This window comes from Silene latifolia, chromosome 11, assembly GCF_048544455.1.
Source record: "Silene latifolia isolate original U9 population chromosome 11, ASM4854445v1, whole genome shotgun sequence".
Taxonomy (NCBI): Eukaryota; Viridiplantae; Streptophyta; class Magnoliopsida; order Caryophyllales; family Caryophyllaceae; genus Silene; species Silene latifolia.
In genome coordinates, this window is record NC_133536.1 from 13,563,365 (window position 1) to 13,587,740 (window position 24,376).

Below are 24,376 nucleotides of genomic sequence, written 5' to 3' on the forward strand. Positions count from 1 at the left end.
TTCTTTATTTCTGCTCTTTAATCTAAATATTTCCCTAAAATTTCCCCCAAAATTCTATAATAATCCTAATTCTGAATTATTCTATCATAATTCCCCATCTATCACACTAGTAATTTATGTAAGTTTTTCTTGTATCTATTTTTTCGAAATTGTTTTTAATTTATATTTCCAATTGATTGCTAATGTTGTCAAATTGATTTGTAATGTTTTCAATTGATTGTTAACCTAATTTTCGGGTTTTATAATTGCTTGGCATTAACTGATTTGATTTGTGATATTTATAATTGTCTGACATTAAACAATGGGAGGATTTACCTTGAGGATGCATGAGGAGGTCTATCTTCAAATTAAAATGGGGGAAGATAAGCACAAATAACATTATACCTCCAGTGGTATAATAGCATCATACAACCAAGTTATATCTTATCGAGCTTATGAGTAATTTTTTTGAGCTTTTTTAAAGTTAATTTTTTTTATGTTTAAGTGAGTAGCTCGGAAATTTTAGGGTATAACTCGACTTCTTTAAAACAAAACTCGAAAACTTTATTATATAGCTCGGGTTCTAGAGCATACAACTGGGTACAACTAGTTGTAGGATCTATTAACTGGAAGATAAGGGAGAAAGATATAGAAGAGAATGAATGAGAATGAGGAGAAAAAACAAGCTGAGAAGTATGTTTGATAAAAGAAGAAGGGCAAAATTGTCATAAAATTAATGACCTAACGCATAAAATTTGAATTTTGACGGAAATATGGCCTGAAACCAGTTTTGGGTTCAAAATATAACCTAAGTAATTAATTTCGGTGTAAATTTAAAAAATAAATTACGTGGGAGTAACTGAAAAAAATTAATCAAGCGAATGTATAATTGATAATTTACTTAGATTATGAAAAACACAGGGAGGAAAATAACCTCATAAAGTTTATTGTATTCATGTCCTAATAATATGAATTCACATATACTTTACTTGTAGGGTAAGGTAGATTTTAGGGTCGTCCTTGATATTTTGAGGGCCATGTGCATATTTCCAGGGTTGGTTCTAAATATTTTGAGGCTCTAGGTGAAATTGTAAAATGAGGTCCCGACTCTATAAAAATACAAGTACTAATACTATTCAATAAACGAAACAACAGAAGCACAAAATTTTTAATTTGAAGAACACTAAATTTTGTTTTTCCAATTTTTAAATATGAGGTTGATTCTTGAAAAACCTTAAAAAATTTAGAAGAAGAAATGATTTTGGATTGAAAAATTGGAGAGATGTAGCTTATAATTTAACCTTTTTATCATCAAAAAAATAAGAATATAATAACACAAGACCTCTTATTACTTGGTAAGATGCATAATCACTAGACTACTTCCCATATTCTAGTTTTTATATGTAGTAAAATTTATTTGACAAAAGGCCTCGAGCTATAGGCTTTGTTTGGCAAACGGCAGAAGCAAATTTACAATAGCAGATAACATTAGCAGAATACAGTTGACAGATTTTAGCAGCAGGTTTGACCATCGAATTAAATTAGCAGAATTAAGAAAACGTGTTTGGTAATTAGCAGATTATAGAACAAATCTACCATTTTCACGTATAAAATGAATATGCTGCTCTTAACAGCATATTCAAAAATAGTAGATTCCGACCAATATGCTATCTGAATATGTCATTAACCAAACACTTAAAATTAGTAGATTGATTGGTCAATCTACTATTTACGCCGGAATCTACTAATTTCACCATATATACTGTTTACCAAACAACGCCAAAGCCTATCTAGCGGACTTTTAATTCCGTCCCTCATGGGCCTCTTCAAGACTTAAGTCCTTGTCACTTGACCCACTAAACACCCCGAAGGGCCGCCTTGCATATTTTAGAGAGAGACTCGTCAGAGCATCTACAACAATGGGGTTCCCCATATTTTATCTCTCTTTTTCTTATTCGTCCACCTCATTTTCCACTAATTTTCCCATCTATTCTCCCCAATTTATAACTACATTTATGCAATAGTGAGGTTCGCCATTTACACATAAAATTTTGGGAACCTCCCAAAGGGAACACAATTTACCCTTAACTTTTTGTTAGGAAGCTCCTCTAAAAATGGTGGAGCCTCAAATTATGGAAAGGTTGGTATATTAGTGAGGTTACACATATGAGGAGAGAGGGTACATATAGGGAGCTATTTTTCCACCTTTGAGGATGCTCTGGCTCCTAAGTCCTAATGCCATTAAGTTATACTCGGTACTTCAAAATTATAAAATAATCCAATGTTTGAATTTTTTTCATTTTGATGTTTTTTTTCAAAGTATTTAACGAAACAATACGGATTGAAACTAATTACGTTTAATGGGTCTACGTCATCTTTTTAAAAAAATTGTGGTTTTTTTCCAAAGTCGTTGTCTCAAACAGCGGCTTATTTAGAATTTGCGAAAAAAACGAAAATTTAAATGCTGACCTCAAAGTCGATGTACGGCTTTTAAATTTTATCGCATGCTTCTGTCCTACATAACGGCTTTCAAATTTCTTCGCAGGTTTGACCTACAAGTAATGGAAACAAAAGTAATCTATATAGTATAAAAGATGAGCTTTCTAAAGGATTTCTATTGGTTGATTTTTTTTTTTTGATCCGCCCCCATTATCTCTATAAAATTAATTACACTACTCCAATTACACTCCTAATCTTATTTAATTAAGATTACACATTTATACAAAACAATATAAAATCATATATTATACAATTACACACTAATAAATTACAGTTAAAAAAATTAATAAAATTTTCAAATAATCGTCCTTCTGCTTCTAAGCTGGAAAAATAAAATGTGAATATAATCATCCGAAATTAGTAGTAAAATTCATTGTGTAAAACTATAAATCAACAAAAAAAAAATCTGCATGACTAATATACTCCAACATCACAAATTTAACAAAAAAATATACTGATATGACATTTGTATTGAAAGTAAAATAATTAGATATAAATATATGGAACTATTTGGTACAATTTCAGAAAAAATGTCAAATTAGTATATAAAATATAAAAAATTACTTTGAATTTGATCTATACAAAACGAATTTTACATGAAAAATACAATAATTAGAACATCTAACTTTGAAAAAATCTAACTAAATCAATGTTTGATTTGTTCATCTACAAAATAAAATAAAGAGCGGAATACATATTTATGGTTGTTTTGGGTTGAATACATGGAGATGGAAAAGTCACAAATTAGAAGAGGGTGAAATGAAAGTAAGTAGTGACTGATATGAACGTTAGGGTTAGCAGGGTCGATGAAGACGTTTATTAGGTTAGGTCGGGTTTATAGGATGCAATTTTAAAATTTGTAGTTGGACTATCGTTTTCTAACTTATTATTTCCCCGACACAATTGTTTATTAAACGGGTTAATTCTTATAATGTTTTTTATTATTAATAACTCTACTAAAAACATGATTATTGTCATCTTAATTATTCTATTATCATAATTTGTATTTAACATGTTAAATTAGTTTTATTATCTATATTCAGCTTTATCATGTTAAATTTTATTGTTAGTAGACGTTTTTGAAAAAAAATAATTGAAAGTGACCATTGTTCAAAGCATAGGTCTGTTTTGAGCAAATATCCCATTGTTTCGATTTCAAGACAGATTTCGAAGCAAATATCCTTATTTCATTATTGTTCGTTTTCTGTTAAACCGCTTCCGCGCAATTTTCGTATCACCATTGCTCCTTATGCAAACTTACTCATGAGTTTGCGTTTATCTTTGATTAAGTTACAAACTTGTTTAGGCGATTTTATACAAGCTTATTGTAAAACGAGTTAGTTATTGAAACTATTTACTCACTCTTATCCTAGATAACATTCTCTATTCAACTATTCAAGGGTAACACGAGAATTAAGGAAACTCGAATTAAATAAGGTAAAGTATTGTGGTGGGGTGATGTAATTGGGAAGAGGGAAGGTATTGTGGGGTCTTATTGTGGGTGAGGCGATTAAAATAAGTAATGTTGTAGGGTAAGACAATTAAAATAAGTATTGTCATGGGTGAGGTGATTAAAATAAGTATAAAATTTTACTAAATAAAGACATGGTAGGTATTGTGAATATATAAAAAAAAAAAAAAAAAAAAAGGAAAGAAAGAAGATTATTATTTAGACACAAATTCTTATTTCAGACCGCTATATCCGTCTGAAATGGCAGACGGATACCATTTCCTCTCACAAAAAACCCATTTAGGGTGTGAGTGGAAAGCACATGAGCACATGGGGGTGTCCCACCACTCATGTGCTTTTCACTTGCGAGAGGTCTTATTGCGGTCTGAAACAAGACGGACTGTTATTTAGAATAGGAGGGAGTGCGATTTATGAGACTAGATAATTATCAGTAAGTGAAATATACATCTGATGTAGTACATCAGATGGTATAGTTTTTGAGCATTAAGATAAACTTTTTGAGTTTTAATCTAAAATTTTTAAGTTTTATTATATATTTTTTGAGTTTATTTACTTCAACTTTAATCTCAAAAAGTTACATTATAACTCAAAAAAAATACATATAAGCTCAAAAAAAATTTGATTTTCATTATAAAACTAAAATGTAATTTGTAAATTTTATAATACTCAAAAAAAATACATAAAAACTCAAAAAGTCATTAAGTATGATGTAGTACATCCGATGTACAATCCTTTTTCTCGATAATCATATAGTTTAACACAAACACAATAATCACATGTTTATTTTTTTTACCGTTTTACGATAAAAGATGACCATTTTACCATTTTAAATAATCACAAGATAATTTTACCTTTTCCGTCTTTATTATTAAATCCCGTCTTATGTTGAGATCGTCTCAAAACAGACCTACTCTTTTTTGTATAACCATCTTACAATAGATTAAATGTTCTCTAGTTACTCCACATTATTTTTTGGTGTTCGAGCTTGTATTTTTTATCTTCTCTAAAAAAGTTATTTTAATCATTTTAATTGTGCGGAACCCCGATTCCTTATACCCCTCTCACCCAACACCGGTCTTCGTAATCGAGCTGTAGATTTTTTTTGGAATAAATTAGCATCGTAAATAAGCGAGCACATTACTGTGTTATCAACGAATTCTGAAGAACTTATAAAGTGAGACATAGTTTGGTCGTATAAGCCATAAGCTTCGCCATGAAAGTTGTCGAACCAACAAGCAAACAGATTTAAACAATAACAGTTCAGAATATATTGCAATGATATGAACTTAGAAATCTCTTCAAATAAGCTTGTTATCAACCAATGATAAAAAACAATTCTTCAAAAATATGGTAGCGAATATATGTAGAGTGTATAAACAAACATGTTATCAACCAGTGTCGACTATGGTAGCAAAATTCTTCAAATATATGTAGAGTTGCAGTGAAATATCTAGTCTCTTGAGTGTACAACGATGACACGATGTCATAGCTGTCGGAGTTCATATCATTTGACTACCAAAGTCAAATAAAGACAATATAAATAGAATAAAGGGACTTCTAAACAGGGGAGTGGAATAATAAGTATAACATATCAGCACCTACAAATTTAAAATTAAGCTAAAATCCAATGAAATAAAAATGCAAGCCATACACGGTATATTTGTACAGACATTGTGCACAAGTCGTAGCTAGGTTTCCCATAAGATGAATGCTTCCATTTTTGCAGTTGTGAGAAATATTAAAATCTCCGTCGAAAACCAAATCAAATGACAGCTGAAGATGAAGGAGTGTCCTGGCCTTAGCATGCTCATAATTAGCTTCTTGTCACAAGTTAATCTATGTACCAAAGTACCTGTGAAATGCCACTGAGAGTTGCCTAAACAACACAAAGCAGCACAATTCAGAATGCAATGCTCCTGAGTGCCTCTGAAATGTGGATGATACCCATAACACTACACACGTCTAACAATAGTTAAACAAATAGTCTCCAATTTCTAAACCTAAACACTCGAATTAAAACTGTTCTATAAACTACGAAGGTTAACACAATAATTGCTGCTATCATCATTATTATCTCCTTATATCTCTAACATAATAGTATGTGATAATAGAATAATATTCCCACAATATCATACTCCGTATCATTTTATATTCTACGGAGTGCCTGTATATGATAACACTATCCTCTACTCTGCCAGTCTCTAAATTCTGAGATGTGTCGGATGAGGGCCAGTCCGCCCCATTCAGTTGTTGGCATCTTTCCATTAGACTCTCGGAACTATCTGTCTTAATATTAAAACGGGTCATATGTGCACACTATTCTAGTATTCTCTAGTCTCTACTACACGTCAAGACATGAGATGTGTTGGATGAGGGGCCAGTCCTGCCCATTCGGTTGTTGGCATCTTTCCCTCAGACTCTCGGAACACTTCCCAAGACAGAGTTCCTGGAGAGAGGTGAGTTTGGGCATCCATTTCGGCAGAGATATCAGTTTGGGCCAATCTATAATGAAAAGAGATCGGAGGGCAGTGCAGTACTATATATATCCCTTCTGGCATTTCCTCCATCTCTTCAAATCCAAACAAACGCACGGATAAGGAGATAACGTTGTTGATACTTGATAGATCCATGATTGTGGGACTTGAATTTTTCTTGTTCCCTTTCTGTTTTTGATGTTTTTAAATGCAAGATTTCAGAAATATAGATAAAGCACATCACATTAGCATATCAATACACAAATAAGCTTGACTTGACTTAATTGTCAAAATGGTGTCTATATCAGCTTGAATATTCCAAACCAAAACTAAATGACCCCAAACCTCATTTCACCCCAGTTAGTCCCATTCTTTCATATCTCCTTCCTCGGTAAGTCTTTCTTGTGACAGATATATCCCTCGCAAGATTCTAATGGGTCAATGGGTAATACTTGACCAGTCGCAAATGAGAATTTGTGCTCCTTCTAAGTTCCAACCCACGACTAATAACCCCAATAACATCACCGAACTCACCATCACTATCTTCAACCTCTGACGTCAAATTTACCAGATTGGTCAATATATATTTAGGCCGAAATCTACCAATTTCACCCTCCTTTTGAAATTTAAAAAAGTTTGAATGACCATAACTCTCCGCCATTAGTTTGAAAAGCGGTGATTTTTTACCAAACAAGGTCAACAACTATAATGTACACGCATGTAGCAATATTTCTAGTTGACTAGCATTTCAAACAATACAGACTAACAAATCTCACCTTAATCCCTACGCCAAAAATCGCCATTAGAGAGTAGTAAAAATCGCCAAAAATTTCTGGCTGATCACTTGAAGAACTAGCTTTAGCAGCAATGACCTGAACTCGTGGTACTCCTGTATCGCTCAGAGCAGCCTGCACAAACACAGAAGTACAGTCCAAGATGTAACACCTAAATAAACGCAACAATAGTAGTATCACAGTGCCAACTGCAATTGGTTCGATACACTGTATAACACTTCGAGTTCCATTTCACTGAAACTCTTTATTCCCAACCTACCATGCATCTTAAAAGTGAGAACATGATGTCTCCGAACGACGAAAAGCCAGACTGACAAAAAAAATTACTACGTAGTTATCAACTTGAAGCAAATCAACGTTACATCACTGTAGGAGAGGATTATGAGGATATCAGTTTGAGAAACAGAGCAAATTCTCTTTTAGTCCAAATAATTTCAAGATCTTCCAAAGGGTTTGAATTTAAATCACCTAAAACCTTTTTATCATTTTAACCCTTCTATACCAAGCCCCTACAACATGGCCGAACTAATAAAAAGCTTCGTCTCAGCATATGAGAGGTAAAGTGCGAGAAAATTAAATGCCAAAATCTGATAGGTGGTGGCAGAATCAAGTGCATCCGTAGATAAGCGAGTAATACTTTGATACCTGCACCTAAGGCATCCAGCAAATTCCCGTCAGTACTGAGCACAAGACAGTATATATATAAATCCCAACAGGTCTTTCCCTCCACAATGCATAATGTGTCAAAACTGTAGAAATTAAATTTGTCATCAGTGAGATCAATTTCCGGCTGATCATTTGAAGAACTAGCGCAGCGGCAATGATCTGAACTCGTGGTACTCCTGTATCACTCAGAGCAGCCTGCACAAACACAGGAATTCAATCCGTAAGCAGACACTCTATTAAGCTCTAACACCTAACTCGATTAAACAAATAGTGTTGGCCTTGGATTAGTTTCGCAGCATTGGATACGTTACATCATATAATAATTAAAGTTCCCAACCATGCATCTAAATAGTGAAAACTTGAGGTCTCGGAATGAGAAAAAGACAGACTGACAAAAGGAAGAGTTAGTTATCGACGTGAAGCTAATCAATATTACGTCACTGTAGGAGTGGGATACGAGGCATTAAAACCATTTCTACACAAGCCCTTAAAACATGGCCGAACTAATAAAAGGCTTCGTCTGACATAATAGAGGTCATGAGTAGAAACTGAAATGCGAAAATCTGACAGGTGGTGGCAGAATCCAGTGCTTCAGTAGAAAGGCAACGTAAGGCAAATTAATAGAATAGAATAACATATTCTATTCTATTTTACAAATAAATGATTATGACGGAGGGAGGAAGTACCAAAGAAAAGTAATAATATACGCAAATAGTGCAATGGTAACACAAATAGTGCTATCATTATTAACAAACCATATTATATTCTACAAAATATCTGATAAGACTATTCTCTACCACACTGTAAGTTCTGGGATGTGTTGGATGAGGGGCCAGTCCTCCCCATTCGGTTGTTGGCATCTTTTAAAGAGACTCGCAGAACACCACGCAATGTCGAGTTTCTGGAGAGAGGTGAGTTTGGGCATCCATTTCGGCAGAAATTTCAGTTTGGGCGAATCCACAATGATAATATCACGGAGAGAAGTGCAGTACTGCATCCCCTCTGGCAATTCCTCCATCTTATTAATTCCATCCAATGCCAAGGATTGAAGGGTAGCAGCAAGGTTATGCCATGACATCCCACCCAACTCCACTTCAGGACACTCTACTATAGTCAAATCCTCCAAGGCAGAAAGATGCTCCAACCATCCTCCCACGCTCTTAAGTTTCAAGCAATCATCAATGTGTAGGGTTCGCAAGGAAGACAACAAACCGGCCTTTACTTCTCCCAAGCTCTCCATTCTCTCATCACCCTGTATACGAATCTCTACAATAAATTGAGAGTACTCGGTTGGCATTGATTTCAGCCACTCCAAGTTGTTGAGATGCAGTTTCCTTGATTTAGGATATGACGGTGATGACGGCGGCTGATGGCCAGGTGTGCTCCTCATATCTGTGTACCCCAGTTGTCTCCCGGAATCATCTATTGTGAGATTTTCGAGCAGCGGGCATAAAGGAACAAACATCATTTTTTCGCAATGTTGTAGAGTCAGATTCTTTAGTGAAGGAAAATAGATAGATGATACCCACTCTAGATGTGTTTCTCGACTACTCAAACCGTCATCAGGGTTGACCACTTGCGACCCTGATTCTGATCTCCCCCACCACCCTTTTAACTCGGGCAACCAAGAAATAATGACGTTTTCAAGGGTGGCAAAGAAGGATGACCCTTCACCCAAGACAAGTGTGAAGAGTTAAGAACGATTAACACCTAAGAGGGGGAGGGGGTGAATTAGGTGTACCTTTTTTAAAATTTTATTCTTAACTTAGTTAATTAACTATTTTAAGCTAAGAATAAAGAAGTACAAGACTTGAGAAACTTAATTGAAGGTAAGTTCACAAGAAGATACAAAATGAGTTCTATGTCACGGTATAGGTGATCGTGACACGTAACTTGATTAGGTACATGCGAGAAATAGCAAAGTGGAAGAACGTAAAAGTAAATGAACAAACAAACGACATTTTAAAAAATTGGTTCAGCCTCTACTCCGAGGCCTACGTCCAACCGTTATTTTATTGCTTGTTTAGAAATTTACTCAAACTTACTAAACCCCTTACAATGAAAATAACTCGCCAACCTACTCCGGTTGCACTCAAACTTAAAGCTACTCCGCTTCAAGAGTTTATGGGTTCTATCTCAAGGTGTTACAGAATCTTGAATCTCAAGAGTTCACTTAAATGAACATGGAGATTACAATGAAGATCTAACACGAGAATCATGGAACAAACTCATCATGTCACAAAGACAATCTGAATCGATACTTGGAGGTTTTACTGACTTTTTTCGAAAACAATTTTGAAGACTTAAAACCAGAAAAACGTTTTGCAAATGCTTGAAGAATAAAGCTTTTAATGCACAAATGATTTGCAAGGTTTTTACAATAAATGCTTTGGAAGTCTTAAGAAATAAATGTGACTAAGACACTCTATTTATAGTGGATTTAAGTCTTAGGTAAGTACACTTTGAAAGATTAAATCCAATATTAAAATGATAGCTTTGAGTGATGGTAAGTGTTAGACTTGTAGGCTTGGGGCTTAAGAAATCATAAAACTTAAGCTTCTACACTCAACATGTGACAATTTACCGAAATGGCAAAAAGCCTTTCTTACTTTAGAAGTTTGACAAGTCTTCTTTGCCATTTTGGTAAAAGGTGTTTGCACAAATCTAGAGGCTTAGTCAAGTGGGCTTGTAACTCCAAAATTTCAGATTGTTTTCAAGTTTCTGAAAATTCAAATGTTTAAGGTTTAAAGTTTGCAAAGTTTTGACACTTAAAAACATTTGGACGAAAACTCCTCCGTATGATAGTACCGAAACCACGATGTACAGCGTGCATCGTTGCATGGTTTTGCTATTACTTGACTAAAATGAGAATGTTACACTTACTCTTACATATATCGACTATGGCTTTGGAAAGTATCATTGTCTTGACTTCCTTGATTGGCTTGATCATCTTGAATCATTGTTGAAAGTCCATTTGATTGCTTCATTCACTAATTGTTTCAACTAAGAGCAAACAATCAAATAACAAGGGGACTTGGCATCATCAATCTAATGTGTTCTAACAAATTCCCCCTTTGATGATGACAAGTCCATACATGTGTGATATTCCCCTTAGCCCCCGGTTAGTCGGTCTTTGGTCAATTTCAACATAAACATAATTAATAAACATGATCAAGGTATTCGAAAGGTGCAACATGCTTGGCCAAAGTAAAACATCTAATCATGGAAGCTAAGACATAATTAAGGTGAACGTTAGCCTAAGAGTTAGAAGATCACACATAGCATAATTTAAACTACTTCCCCCTCTTGACATCGTCAAAGGAGGAGAAAACATGTCCAAAAGGCAAGCAACACGATTAAAACACACGCAAATAGTTTAAGCAAGATAAAAACAAACAACCGAAGGTGCAAGAGAGTGTCTTAAAACGAAACAAAGAGCCAAAGTTCAAGAGGAGAAACGGGTTAAAGAGGCATGAGTTTAGGAGGCATTCTGAAAACGTTCAAGGAGATCTTCATTCATGGTGCGAAGATCACCAACTTCATCCCTCAACTTGCCCTGTTCTTTGACCAACCGGTTCACAATCCCAAGGAGCTCATCCAACTTGGCAAGGACCACACTCATTTCAACTAGAAACCCACCGTAGAACCCGACCGATTTTTTCTTTCCAATTTGCCATTCTTGATCTCCAAATTCATCCGAGAAAGAAGGCCCTGTCATCTCATCACTTAATTTCTCAATAGCGGGCTTCCTTCATCACCAACCCTTCCCTCATAAAAATTATCGAGAGCCACATACCATAAGGAACTACGGCATTTTTGTCAAAGTTGCCGCTTTGGAACTCAGTGGACATCTCAAGTATTCGGTGAAACATAAGGCGAGGAAGGTTAATGGGTTTGTGCTTAACAATGTGATGAATGAGGAGCATGTCAAGAAGAGAGCATCTCCCACGGCTATTGTTGGAAGGGACAAGGTTACGAAAAACCAGGTTAAAGATGAACCGAATGGGTGCGGTTAGTTCAAAGGCATATATGTTGGTAGGGCCATCATCATCATGAGGTCGAAGAACCTTCATGACCTGGGTAGATGTAACCTCATCAATTTCACCCCAATCACGTTTTGGGAAAGAAGTAAGCCCGACATTACAGATATCAAGATGAGTAGCAAGTTGGTCAATGGTTAGGACAAAGGGTTTCGATTGATAAAGGCCGAGAGAGTTCCATTCAACATCCACTTTGATCGTTGCATAGAATTGGATGACTTCGGACAAATACATGGGACTATATTTGTCCAACAGATTCACCCAACCACGTGCATACATGGCCTCTTTGAAGTATTTGAAAGCAAGAGATGTGTCATACCAGGATTTCTTATAGCGCCTTCCACTTTGTGGAAACAACAAATCAAAGATACCGTGACATATCTTGAAGATCTCCTCAGGAGATCAAGAGAATTAAGATGGTTGAAGATGTCATTCTTGAATGATTCGGCAAAGGGAGCAATGACAAGATCCATGCAAGTGTTGAGAGGAACTTTCTCCTCAATGATCTCATTTTCATCTATGCTCGGCAAATCCCGATGATAACGAGCCCTTTTGGTTGCTTTGGTTCTTGACCCGGATCCCCTTTTTCTTTGAGTAACCTTGGGTTTTGGAGGGGATGCCTCCGGGGTCACATCCTCGTCATCATCACCAAATATTTCAAGCATCTTTCTCTTGGACCGGGTTCGTGATGCGGGTTTTGAGAACAATGGGTCAAGCCCATCATCAAACACCATTGTGGTATCATCACGATCTTCAACATCAACAACTTCATAATCGATTTTTTCAGTATTGGAACCGATTTCCCTTTCAACAGTGGAGGCCTCCGTTGCATCACTCTCACTCCTCTTATCCTTCTCTAAAGTTTCACTCACCAAATCTTTCAATAGTACATCATCATCATTCTTTTCAACAACATCTTTCTCATCGTCACTCATCTCCTTCTTTTCATTTTCTTTTGATTTTTCCTCACTTTCCTTTTCTTTTTCCTCTAATTTTTCTTCACTTTCTTTTGATTTTTCCTCACTTTCCTTTTCTTTTTCCTCTAATTTTTCCTCACTTTCCTTTTCTTTTTCCTCTAATTTTTCTTCACTTTCTTTTTCTTTGTTTCCCACTTTTGATTTTTCTCCTTCAAGTTCCCCCTCTTTCATCTCACTTGATTGATTCCCCTTTTCACTTGTTTCGACAACATCACTAGATTTTTCAATATCTTCATTCTCTTTGGTTCCCTTAGAACCGGAGTCTTCTTCATCGGTGTCAATGTCCACCTCAAAGATCTAATTGGAGAGAAATAGGAGGATTCCTACTTCTTCCTCCTCTGCCACGACCACCGCCCCTTTTGGCGGTTGTCTTCTTTCGTGCAACGGTTGGTTTAGCGATGTGAGGCGATCTCTTTTGGTTTGGCAGCGGTTTTGGGAGCCATCTTTTTGGCAATGAATTTTGGATTAAATGTATCTCTGAGTTGAAGGACTTCTTTTGAAAATCTTGGAGGCATTTTAAGAGAGTGGAAGGGGAAATGGTTTTGACGGTTTTTGGGAAACCGAAAAAGGTGAGGGTGGTTGTTTATTTAGTGGGTAATAGGGTGTGTTTAGTGGAAACATGAAAGTAAATGAGGGGATGGTGTAGTTATTCTAGGTGAGGGACGGTTGAGTGTTGATAATGTGAGGCTAGGGTGTAGGCTTTTAAGTGATGGGACATAAAGTGGATTTTTGGAAGCTCAATGCAAAAACAACTCAAGTGCACTCATTCGGTTTGTCAATTTCATTTGGTCGACATTTGCATGTATTCTACCATGTTAACTAACATTTAATTTCATGTAAATCCTCCTTCTAATCAATCATTGGAAAACGTAATTTAATTTAGCGGTATGTCACCTAATAAACCAATTTCCAACCGAAGTCTTTCGAATTGTTCTCTTTCTAACGGTTTTGTAAGAATGTCCGCAATTTGATTTTCCGTTTTACAAAAGCTTAGACAAATATGACCTTTCTCAACTTGATCACGTAAAAAATGATGTCGTATGTCGATGTGTTTAGTTCGTGAGTGTTGTATAGGATTCTTTGATATATTAATTGCACTAGTGTTGTCACAAAAAATAGGGGTAGTCTCGAAAGTAAGGCCATAATCATGCAATTGTTGACGTACCCAAAGAATTTGTGCACAACATAGAGCGGCACTCACATATTCGCTTTCGGCCGTGGATAATGCAACGGTGTTTTGCTTCTTCGAAGCCCATGAAATGAGACACGGCCCTAGGAAGGTAGCAATGCCCGAAGTGCTTTTCCTATCCAATGTGTCACCGGCATAATCCGCATCCGAAAAACCTACAAGATCAAGTTCGTAGTGAGTTGGGTACCAAAGATATAGCCCTTGTGTTCCAATCAAATACCTAAAAATCCGTTTGACGGCTTTGAAATGAGATTCCTTAGGATTTGCTTGGAAACGGGCACAAGCACACACACTAAATTGTATGTCGGGTCGACTAGCGGTTAAGTAAAGTAAGGAACCGATCATACCTCGATATACCTTTTCACTAATGCTCTTACCGTTTTCATCTTTGTCAAGCTTGACTTTAGACACCATTGGTGTAGGCATAGGATTAGAATTAGTCAACCCAAACTTACTTAACATTTCCTTTAAGTACTTTTGTTGGTGAATCATAGTTCCATTCTCACCTTGTTTGATTTGAAGACCAAGAAAGAATCCAAGTTCTCCCATCATGCTCATTTCAAATTCCGAAGTCATCAAATCAGAAAAGTACTTATAAAGAACATTGTTAGTTGCACCAAAAATAATGTCATCGACATATACTTGCACAAGCAACGATTCATTTCCTTGTGACTTGATAAACAACGTTTTATCCACGGACCCACGTATGAAACCATTTTCCAACAGAAAATTTTGAAAGCCTATCATACCAAGCCCTATGAGCCTGTTTTAAACCATAGAGTGCTTTATCTAGTTTAAAAACGTGGTTGGGAAACTCGTTGTTTATAAAGCCCGGAGGTTGTTCAACAAACACTTCTTCATCAAGGTATCCATTTAAAAATGCGGTTTTGACATCCATTTGAAAAAGCTTTATACCATGAAAAGACGCAAAAGCTACAAGCATTCGTATGGCTTCAAGCCTAGCTACCGGTGCAAAGGTTTCATCGTAATCAATTCCTTCTTGTTGGTTAAAACCTTGCACCACTAGTCTAGCTTTATTCCTTACGATTTCTCCAACATCATCTAGCTTATTGCGAAAGACCCACCGTGTACCAATTACGATGCGTTGAGAGGGCCTAGGGACAAGATGCCATACCTTGTTCCTTTCAAATTGCTCAATTCCTCTTGCATTGCAATCATCCAAAGCATTCATCGATCAAGGCTCTTTTGTGACATGGTCTGGTTCGATTTTTGAGATGAAGGCATTGTGTGCACAGAAATTTTGAAGCGATGATCTGGTTTTTATTCCAGAGGTTAGGTCACTGGTTAAGTTTGATAATGGATGTGAGCTTTGGTGTTTCCATTTCTTGGGAATAAGTGAGTTAGAAGATTCGGGTTGTTAAATGCATGTGATGAGGGGACTGTTGCATGAGAAATGTTTGAAGGAGGTGATTGTGGTTCGTTTATGATTAGGTTGGGCTGTTCTTCACCATCCTTGTTCCCCCTGGATGAGGTAGCATCATCTTGTGTAGGAGGACGATTAGTTCCCCCTAAATTTTGCGCATCCTCCTCATGCAAATGTGGTTCCAACTGTTGCTCAGCTTCTTCTACCACTTGATCCATTTCATGTCGTATCATACCAATCTCAAAATCATCATCATATTCATCATCCTCATCATCAACCTGTGTGTTTGACACAAAAAGACTAGATTCGTCAAATATTACATGAACGCTTTCTTCCATTTTCATGGTCCTTTTGTTATAAACTTTATAGGCCTTACTATGATCGGAATAACCAACAAAAACTCCTTCATCACTACGAGCATCAAATTTGCCAAGGTTGTCTTTTCCATTGTTGTGCACAAAGCATTTACTACCAAAGCATTTTAAGTGTGAAAGATTAGGTTTTCTTCCTCGTAGTAGTTCATAGGAGTTTTCTCAATGATTTTTCTAATCATGACACGGTTGTAAATATAACAAGATGTGTTTACGGCTTCGGCCCAAAAATTCTTAGGAACCTTAGAGCTAATGAGCATGGTCCTAGCCATATTTTCAAGAGTTCGATTCATTCGTTCCACAACCCCATTTTGTTGTGGGGTTCTTGCGGCCGAAAAGTTATGACTAACACCGTACTCATTACAATAAGACTCAAATGACGAGTTCTCAAATTCGGTTCCATGGTCAGATCTTAATGAGACAAGTTTGTATCCAAATTTGTTTTGAACCTTTTTGACCCAAATTAGGAACTCATCAAATGTTTGATCTTTAGAACTTAAGAAAAGAAGCCAAACAAATCTTGTAAAGTCATCTACAATGACACAAATAAAGCGACTTCCACCTCTACTCACAACTCGCATGGGACCACATAAATCAATATGAATGAGTTCAAGAGGTAAGGAAGTGCTAACAACCTTTTTGGATTTAAAAGAGCATTTAACTTGTTTTCCTTTAACACAATCATCGCAAAGTGATTTAAATTCAAATTTAATGTTAGGAATGCCGTCAACTAGATCAAGTCTCTTAAGAGTGTTAAGTGTCTTAGCATTTACATGACCAAGTCGTTTGTGCCAAAGCCAAGGGTCGTTCTTTTGAACACTCATGCATGATAGTGATTGACCCGACAATGCATACAAGTTAGTCATATAGACGTCTTTAACACGTTTACCTTCAAGTATGAGTTCTCTAGTTTTACCATTGATGATTCTACATTCACTAGCAAGAAATTCAACAATATTACCTCGATCACAAAGTTGTGAAATGCTCAAGAGATTGTGTTTCAAACCTTTGACAAGCAACACTTTGTCCACGCATAATGACTTTGACTTACCAACCTTTCCAATACCAATGATTTCACCTTTCTTGTTGTCGCCAAAAGTCACCATGCCACCATCGTAGGCTTCTAGCGAGAGGAATTGGTTTTCATCTCCCGTCATGTGACGAGAGCATCCACTGTCTAAGTACCAATTGCTGCTGCCCCTCACTAATGCCTATAAGAAATCAAACATTTAGTTTAGGAACCCAAACAAGTTTGGGCTCCTTCTTGACAACGACCTTCTTGACTTCTTCTTTCTTTATCCACACTTGTTTAGCATTCTTAGTGTTTCTTTCTAAGTCACGGACTCTTTTGTCACAACCATTAAACTCATGACTGTTTTGCCACAATAGTTACAAATGATGTACTCGGGAAGACCAAAGATACTTTCTTCTTCTAAGTCGGTTTGACTTGGATCCTGGTTTGAGTGCAACAGTGTGTGTGCTTGTTGCATTTGAAACCAAGTCCAAGATTCTTTGCAAATTTTTCGTACTCTTGTGATTGTTTCAAGAGAAACTCCAAAACATTCTGACTTCCTTCCCATTTTAAGTAAAACATCTTAGCCTCATCTAGCTCTTTAGTTAATGTTTCAATTTTAGCAAGATGATTAAGATTCAATTTACCTAAATTGTCAAACGCTTGTTTTGCAAGTCTTGCTTCATCACTAAGTAACATCCCAATTTGTTCCAATTGTTTATTATCTCTTTGACATAATTTGAGGTCAGCTAGAAGAGTGTCACGTTCCTTAGTTAAAGAAGACACTAATTCCGTGAGAGTATCTATTTCTTTTCTTGAATCAGATGCCACAGTAAAAACCTCTGTGGCATGAGTCTGTTCAGCTTTCTTTAACATCTCATTTTGAGCAAGAAGGTCATCATTTAGTTTTTGAGCTCGTTCTAAGGCACATTTGACATGACTCGACTCATCATTTAACATTTCAGCAATCTTAACAAGATCATCTTTTTCGTTGTGACAAGTAGCTAAGTCAATCAAAAGTTGGTCACGTTCTTGTGTTAGTGACGACACATTTCCTTTAGAATCGGATGCAACGGTCAAGGATCTGTTGCCTTTGGTTTCATCAATTTTGTTGGCTAAAAACAAGTTTTGTTTTTCAAGTTTTTTTATTTCTTTTTCAAGACCCAACATGGAACTAGGTTGATCATTCTCATTTAGACTTTCTTTAAGGACTACATTTTCCTCAGCTATGTCCTCAATTTCGATTTGCATAGCTTCCAACTTATTAGTTTGGACACGACACTTATCTATGAATTGATCTAGGAGGAGACAAACTTTGTCTTTAGAGAAAGATCGAACCTTTTTCTTGAGCTTAATTACCTCATGGTCTGAATCAGAGTCTGAATCCACGGAGTGAGCCATAAGACACTTGATGTCTTCTTTCTTTGATGATTTGGAAGTATGTTTTGAGGAACTAGACGAGATGCTAAGTTTGGCGTCTAATTCATCCTCAAGGACATCGTCCTCTTCAGAATCAGACATGCCCCAAATAGCGGTCATTACCTTGTTTTTGTAATCACGTTTTGCAAAGTCACGTTTTTCCTTAGATTTGATATCGTTCCACTTTGGGCATTCTTTGATTTGGTGACCTTTATCACCACATTTAAAGCAACCAACAGTGGAGTTAGATCTTCTCTTAGGAAAACGGCGTTTACTAGAGTTGTTGCTATACCTTTGAGAGTTTCGACCATTGATCATGCCAACAATGTTTTTAGTGAACATTGCAAACTCATCATCTTCATCCTCCTCATCACTTGAGAGAGCATTAAGAGCGAGTCCTTTCCCTTTAGAGCTTTCACTAGAACGCTTCATGAGAGTTAACTCATGAGCCATAAGTGAGCCCATAAGTTCATCAAGGGTGAGCAATGAAAGGTCCTTAGCTTCCTCAATAGCCGTAACCTTCGGTTGCCACTTTTCGATTAGGCTACGAAGGATTTTATGGACTAAATCCTCGGATTGAAAACTCCTACCTAAACTCTTAAGGTCATTGACAATACTAGAAAAACGTGAAGACAAACTATTAATTGACTCATCTCGGTCCATATTGAACATCTCATATTGTTGCATGAGAAGATCAATACGATATTTTTTGACTTGTGACGTTCCCTCATAAGCAAGGTTTAGGGTGTCCCAAATCTCTTTGGCCGAGGCACATCCAGATATACGATTAATCTCTTGGTCACCGATTCCATATTGAAGAATGGACATGGCCTTAGAGTTTTTCTCGATTTTCTTATAGTCGGCCTCAACATACTTATCCTCACTTTTCAAGGAGCTAGTGCCATCAGCATTAGTCACTTCGATTTTGAGGGGACCCTTTTGAATGATTAACCAACATTCATAGTCCGCACTTTTGACATAGTGCTCCATGCGATGTTTCCACCAGGCATAGTTTTCTCCTTTGAAAATGGGATACTTAGTGTGTTTTGAATCGTCCATAACTATAGGATCAACTCTTTGGATTTAACCAATATCAAGAGCACAAGGCTCTGATACCAATTGAAGAGTTAAGAACGATTAACACCTAAGAGGGGGAGGGGGTGAATTAGGTGTACCTTTTTTAAAATTTTATTCTTAACTTAGTTAATTAACTATTTTAAGCTAAGAATAAAGAAGTACAAGACTTGAGAAACTTAATTGAAGGTAAGTTCACAAGAAGATACAGCGATTCTATGTCACGGTATAGGTGACGTGACACGAGAACTTGATTAGGTACATGCGAGAAATAGCAAAGTGGAAGAACGTAAAAGTAAATGAACAAACAAACGACATTTTAAAAAATTGGTTCAGCCTCTACTCCGAGGCCTACGTCCAACCGTTATTTTATTGCTTGTTTAGAAATTTACTCAAACTTACTAAACCCCTTACAATGAAAATAACTCGCCAACCTACTCCGGTTGCACTCAAACTTAAAGCTACTCCGCTTCAAGAGTTTATGGGTTCTATCTCAAGGTGTTACAGAATCTTGAATCTCAAGAGTTCACTTAAATGAACATGGAGATTACAATGAAGATCTAACACGAGAATCATGGAACAAACTCATCATGTCACAAGATCAGACAATCTGACCGATACTTGGAGGTTTTACAGCTTTTTCGAAAACAATTTTGAAGACTTAAAACCAGAAAAACGTTTTGCAAATGCTTGAAGAATAAAGCTTTTAATGCACAAATGATTTGCAAGGTTTTTACAATAAATGCTTTGGAAGTCTTAAGAAATAAATGTGACTAAGACACTCTATTTATAGTGGATTTAAGTCTTAGGTAAGTACACTTTGAAAGATTAAATCCAATATTAAAATGATAGCTTTGAGTGATGGTAAGTGTTAGACTTGTAGGCTTGGGGCTTAAGAAATCAGAAAACTTAAGCTTCTACACTCAACATGTGACAATTTACCGAAATGGCAAAAAGCCTTTCTTACTTTAGAAGTTTGACAAGTCTTCTTTGCCATTTTGGTAAAAGGTGTTTGCACAAATCTAGAGGCTTAGTCAAGTGGGCTTGTAACTCCAAAATTTCAGATTGTTTTCAAGTTTCTGAAAATTCAAATGTTTAAGGTTTAAAGTTTGCAAAGTTTTGACACTTAAAAACATTTGGACGAAAACTCCTCCGTATGATAGTACCGAAAACCACGATGACAGTCACCGTTGCATGGTTTTGCTATTACTTGACTAAAATGAGAATGTTACACTTACTCTTACATATATCGACTATGGCTTTGGAAAGTATCATTGTCTTGACTTCCTTGATTGGCTTGATCATCTTGAATCATTGTTGAAAGTCCATTTGATTGCTTCATTCACTAATTGTTTCAACTAAGAGCAAACAATCAAATAACAAGGGGACTTGGCATCATCAATCTAATGTGTTCTAACAAAGTGCTTCTGAGTCCACATACGCCACATACTCCATGTTCGACAATCTTGAAATACTCAGCATTTTTAGATGGGGCAGTTTCCCAATTTGCCAAGGCAGATATAACAAGTTACTGCAATCTTGGATCTTCAAAGTGACAAGATTGGGGAGATCAAATGACACAGATTTATCTCCTCTCCCCGGCCATCTAGGTATCGTCTCACCATGGTACCCTCTCACCTCCAATTTCTTGACATCGTGATGAGGCTGCATCTCTTCCAGCAATGCTTGCTCAGATTCCTTGCTTCCATACTCTTGCCCACGTCTAAAGTTAATATTAATCTTCTCTAAGTGTTCCTTACTCCTTAAATAGCCTCCCCCGCCATGTTCTTCCTTCACAAATATTGCATTCTTAAGTACTGCAATTTGAATACTCAAACTCCCTTTTAATTTATTCAGGTGACATAGGTCTTTCAACCCATTAAAACATTGTTTTGAAGTTGAACTTGGTTGAGCACCAACCACAAATTGCCATAGAGTTTGCAGATTGGTCAACATACCTATGCGTGTCGGCATACATGTCAGAGCATAACAGCCCCCTACATTTAAGGTGCTTAGATCAACTAGCTTGCTCACATCATCTGGTAATTGTATTAAACTAGTGCAACCATGTAAATTTAAAGTTTGTAGATTAACTAGCTTTGTTATTGATTTGGGAAGAACTTTTAGATGCCTATTGTATGAGAGTTCTAAACTCCTCAGATGCAGCAGTTGACCAATTGATTCAGGTAGACTTGTGGCCTTCGAATAACTCAAATCTAGAGACCTTAAGCATGTCCATTTCGGTATTGATTTACTTGCCAGTAATTGATCTACTCTACTCATCTCGAAAAGATCGTTAATAAAAAGGCACGTACGGATATGAGTATTATTGAAGATATGTTGTGCATAAGAGTCACTCACAAAAGAGACATGGCGAACTCGTTTACCCACACTAGAAGAATCAAAACTGAACCTGCAAATCTCTTCGCCTGCTACTTTTTCAGCAATATCACGCAAGAGATCATGTATCTTAAACAACACAATCTCCTTGGTTTCATCCTCAAACAAATCTTGGAAAAAACACCTTTGAAGCAATATAAGAAAGTAATCCTCGCCCAAATTCTCCGAGTTAATGTAGCCTTGTGCCATCCAAAGTCGAATCAACATTTTCTTACTAATCTGCCAATCCTTGGGAAAGATAGCACAGTATGCAAAACAAGCTTTCAAAGAAGGGTTGAGTTGATTGTAACTTAGCTTCAGTATGCGGGTTATTCTATCATTACTTTCACCAAGAGAATCTAACCCTTTGCCGTGAAATGACAGCCACTTAGACTTGGATTGACCACGCAGAAGACTTCCTACCACTCTAATAGCAAGCGGGACATTGGTGCACTTTTTAACAATCTCTTTGCCAAGTTTAACTAGTTCATCGTCTCTTTCTTCTGCTTGAAACGCCATCCTTTCAAACAAAAGCCATGACGCTGGTTCTGACAAACCTCGCAGCTCATGCATTTGATCACCACCAATCATTTGGGCGGTTGTTTTTGAGCGCGTGGTTACAATTATCCAACTCCCCCTTCCCCCTACCTTCAAAAACCCTTCCAACTTTTGCCATTCATCATAACTTTCAGTCCACACATCATCTAACACGAGTAAATACTTTTTCCCTCCCAGTTCCTCCTTCACTTTATGATGTACGTCATCCAAAGACATTTTATCACTAACTGAGAATCCTTTCACTACCTTCGCTAAATGCCCTTTTAAATCCAAATGTTTTTGATCCTGATCAGCAATGCAAGTCCATCTCTTTAGTTGGAATGCCTCAGTGATCCTAGGATCGTTATACACAAGTTGGGCAAGAGCGGTTTTTCCTAAACCTCCCATCCCCATAATGGCAAGCAAAGAAACATTTGGGTGAGCAACATTAACAGAACCCAACAAGACACCTATAATCTTCTCCACATCGTCCTCCCTCCCGATGATTTGATCACACAAAAAAGAAGAAGTTTCCTCCTTTGTAAATTTCATAGGCTTATAATCAACCTTAAAACTAAACTTATCACGCTTAGTGGCAATGGTGTTCAACTTGTCATTAACCATTTTGACTTTACTTGATAGTCTGTGAGTAAGAAGCTTAAACCGGGAAAAAAAGGATTTCACCTTGTTGCGTCTGAGCTGCTTTTGCTTGGCAAGGGTTAGGAACTCATCTAACACATCATCGGCGTCGTAAACAGCATCTTTGAGCTCTTGGATGTAATTCTTCTCCTGGAAGTTAAGCGAGTCCTGCTTGGCATCAGCATCCATAAGAACAGCTCTGACAGTTTCGACGGTGTTATGGAGGTCATCAAGCTCGGATTTGCAATTAGAAATGGAACAAACTGAATGCATCAGGCCCAAAGTTTGGATAGCAGTAAGGATAGTTTGAACTAAGGATAGCGTTGTTGAAACGTCCATGATTGTGAGAATTGAATTTTCTCTCCGAGTTTCTCTTCTTTTTTTTGGTTATGTTTGTAAATGCAAGAATTCAGATTAAAAGTATAATGCAGAAACTGATGGGAGTACAAAGTTTTATTAAGTAGCAACTAGAAGGGAGTTGACTTCGTAAAGACTAAAGACTTCTTAAAGATTAGTAACCACATGCTTTAGAAAATACCCTTAGGATTGGGGTTGACTTCACAAAGACTTTGTCATTGAAATGTCAATAGCCAATACCCTTACGATTGGAGTTGAATTCATAGAGACTTGATTTCGAGCTTAGCGAAGCCCAGTATCAAAAATATCTAATAAAATAATTACCGCAAAAATAATAATTGAGCCCCTTAAATTTGATCAATACTAATAAGTGTTAAAATATAAGGAAACCAGAGTTTGTTAAATAACTAACAAGAGTTAGTTACAAACTCTGTTAGAGTTGTTAGAACTACCGTACTCCTTCTAATATGTCGGTTTATTCATTTATAAATACAATCATATTCATAACTCTTGTAATCACAATATTCATACTACAAACTCTATTCTCTCACACATTCAATCTCTCTCTCTTTCTATCGCTCAGCTTTATCAAATTCGTCATAAAGTCCGGGTTAAAAAAGCAGTAAGGTGGCAATTGATTTGAGGTTGCTGAATAACTGGTCTACAAATAAAGGAGTTTCTGAGTCAATTATATCCTTCGTAAAGTCCGGGTTAAAAAAACTATGTCCTCTCAAAATCTAACCAATACATCCCAAAATCTATCTTTAATAATTACGATTTACAGATCATAATCTTTCTTCAACATTATGCGTATCACGAAAAACACTACTCTGAGTTCAAAATCAAAATTCTAATTAATTTTCCAATGAAACCAGGGAAATCCATGATCAGAACAAAAACAAGCATGCATCGGACGATTTCAAAGGACAGTGAGTAAACTTGACTTGCATTTTAGACTCGAAATGGGCGTCTGATTCTATGTTTCATACATTCAATTAGATTTTATCCATCAAATATTCGATCAATTTTGAAATTTGATTGAAACTAATGTGATTAGGGATAGTGAATTGATTAGTTGGAATGTCGGATCAATTTTCCAATCTATACCAGTTCCA

At 36.5% G+C, this 24,376-nt stretch overlaps 1 protein-coding gene across 1 annotated transcript; it reads right to left on the reverse strand.

Annotated features, from left to right (window-relative positions):
• Positions 1-20,762: 20,762 nt before the first annotated feature.
• Positions 20,763-23,243, reverse strand: LOC141612959 (putative disease resistance protein RGA1). The gene has a single exon (XM_074431706.1). The coding sequence runs from the start codon at positions 23,241-23,243 to the stop codon at positions 20,763-20,765; it is 2,481 nt and encodes an 826-aa protein (XP_074287807.1).
• Positions 23,244-24,376: the final 1,133 nt, after the last annotated feature.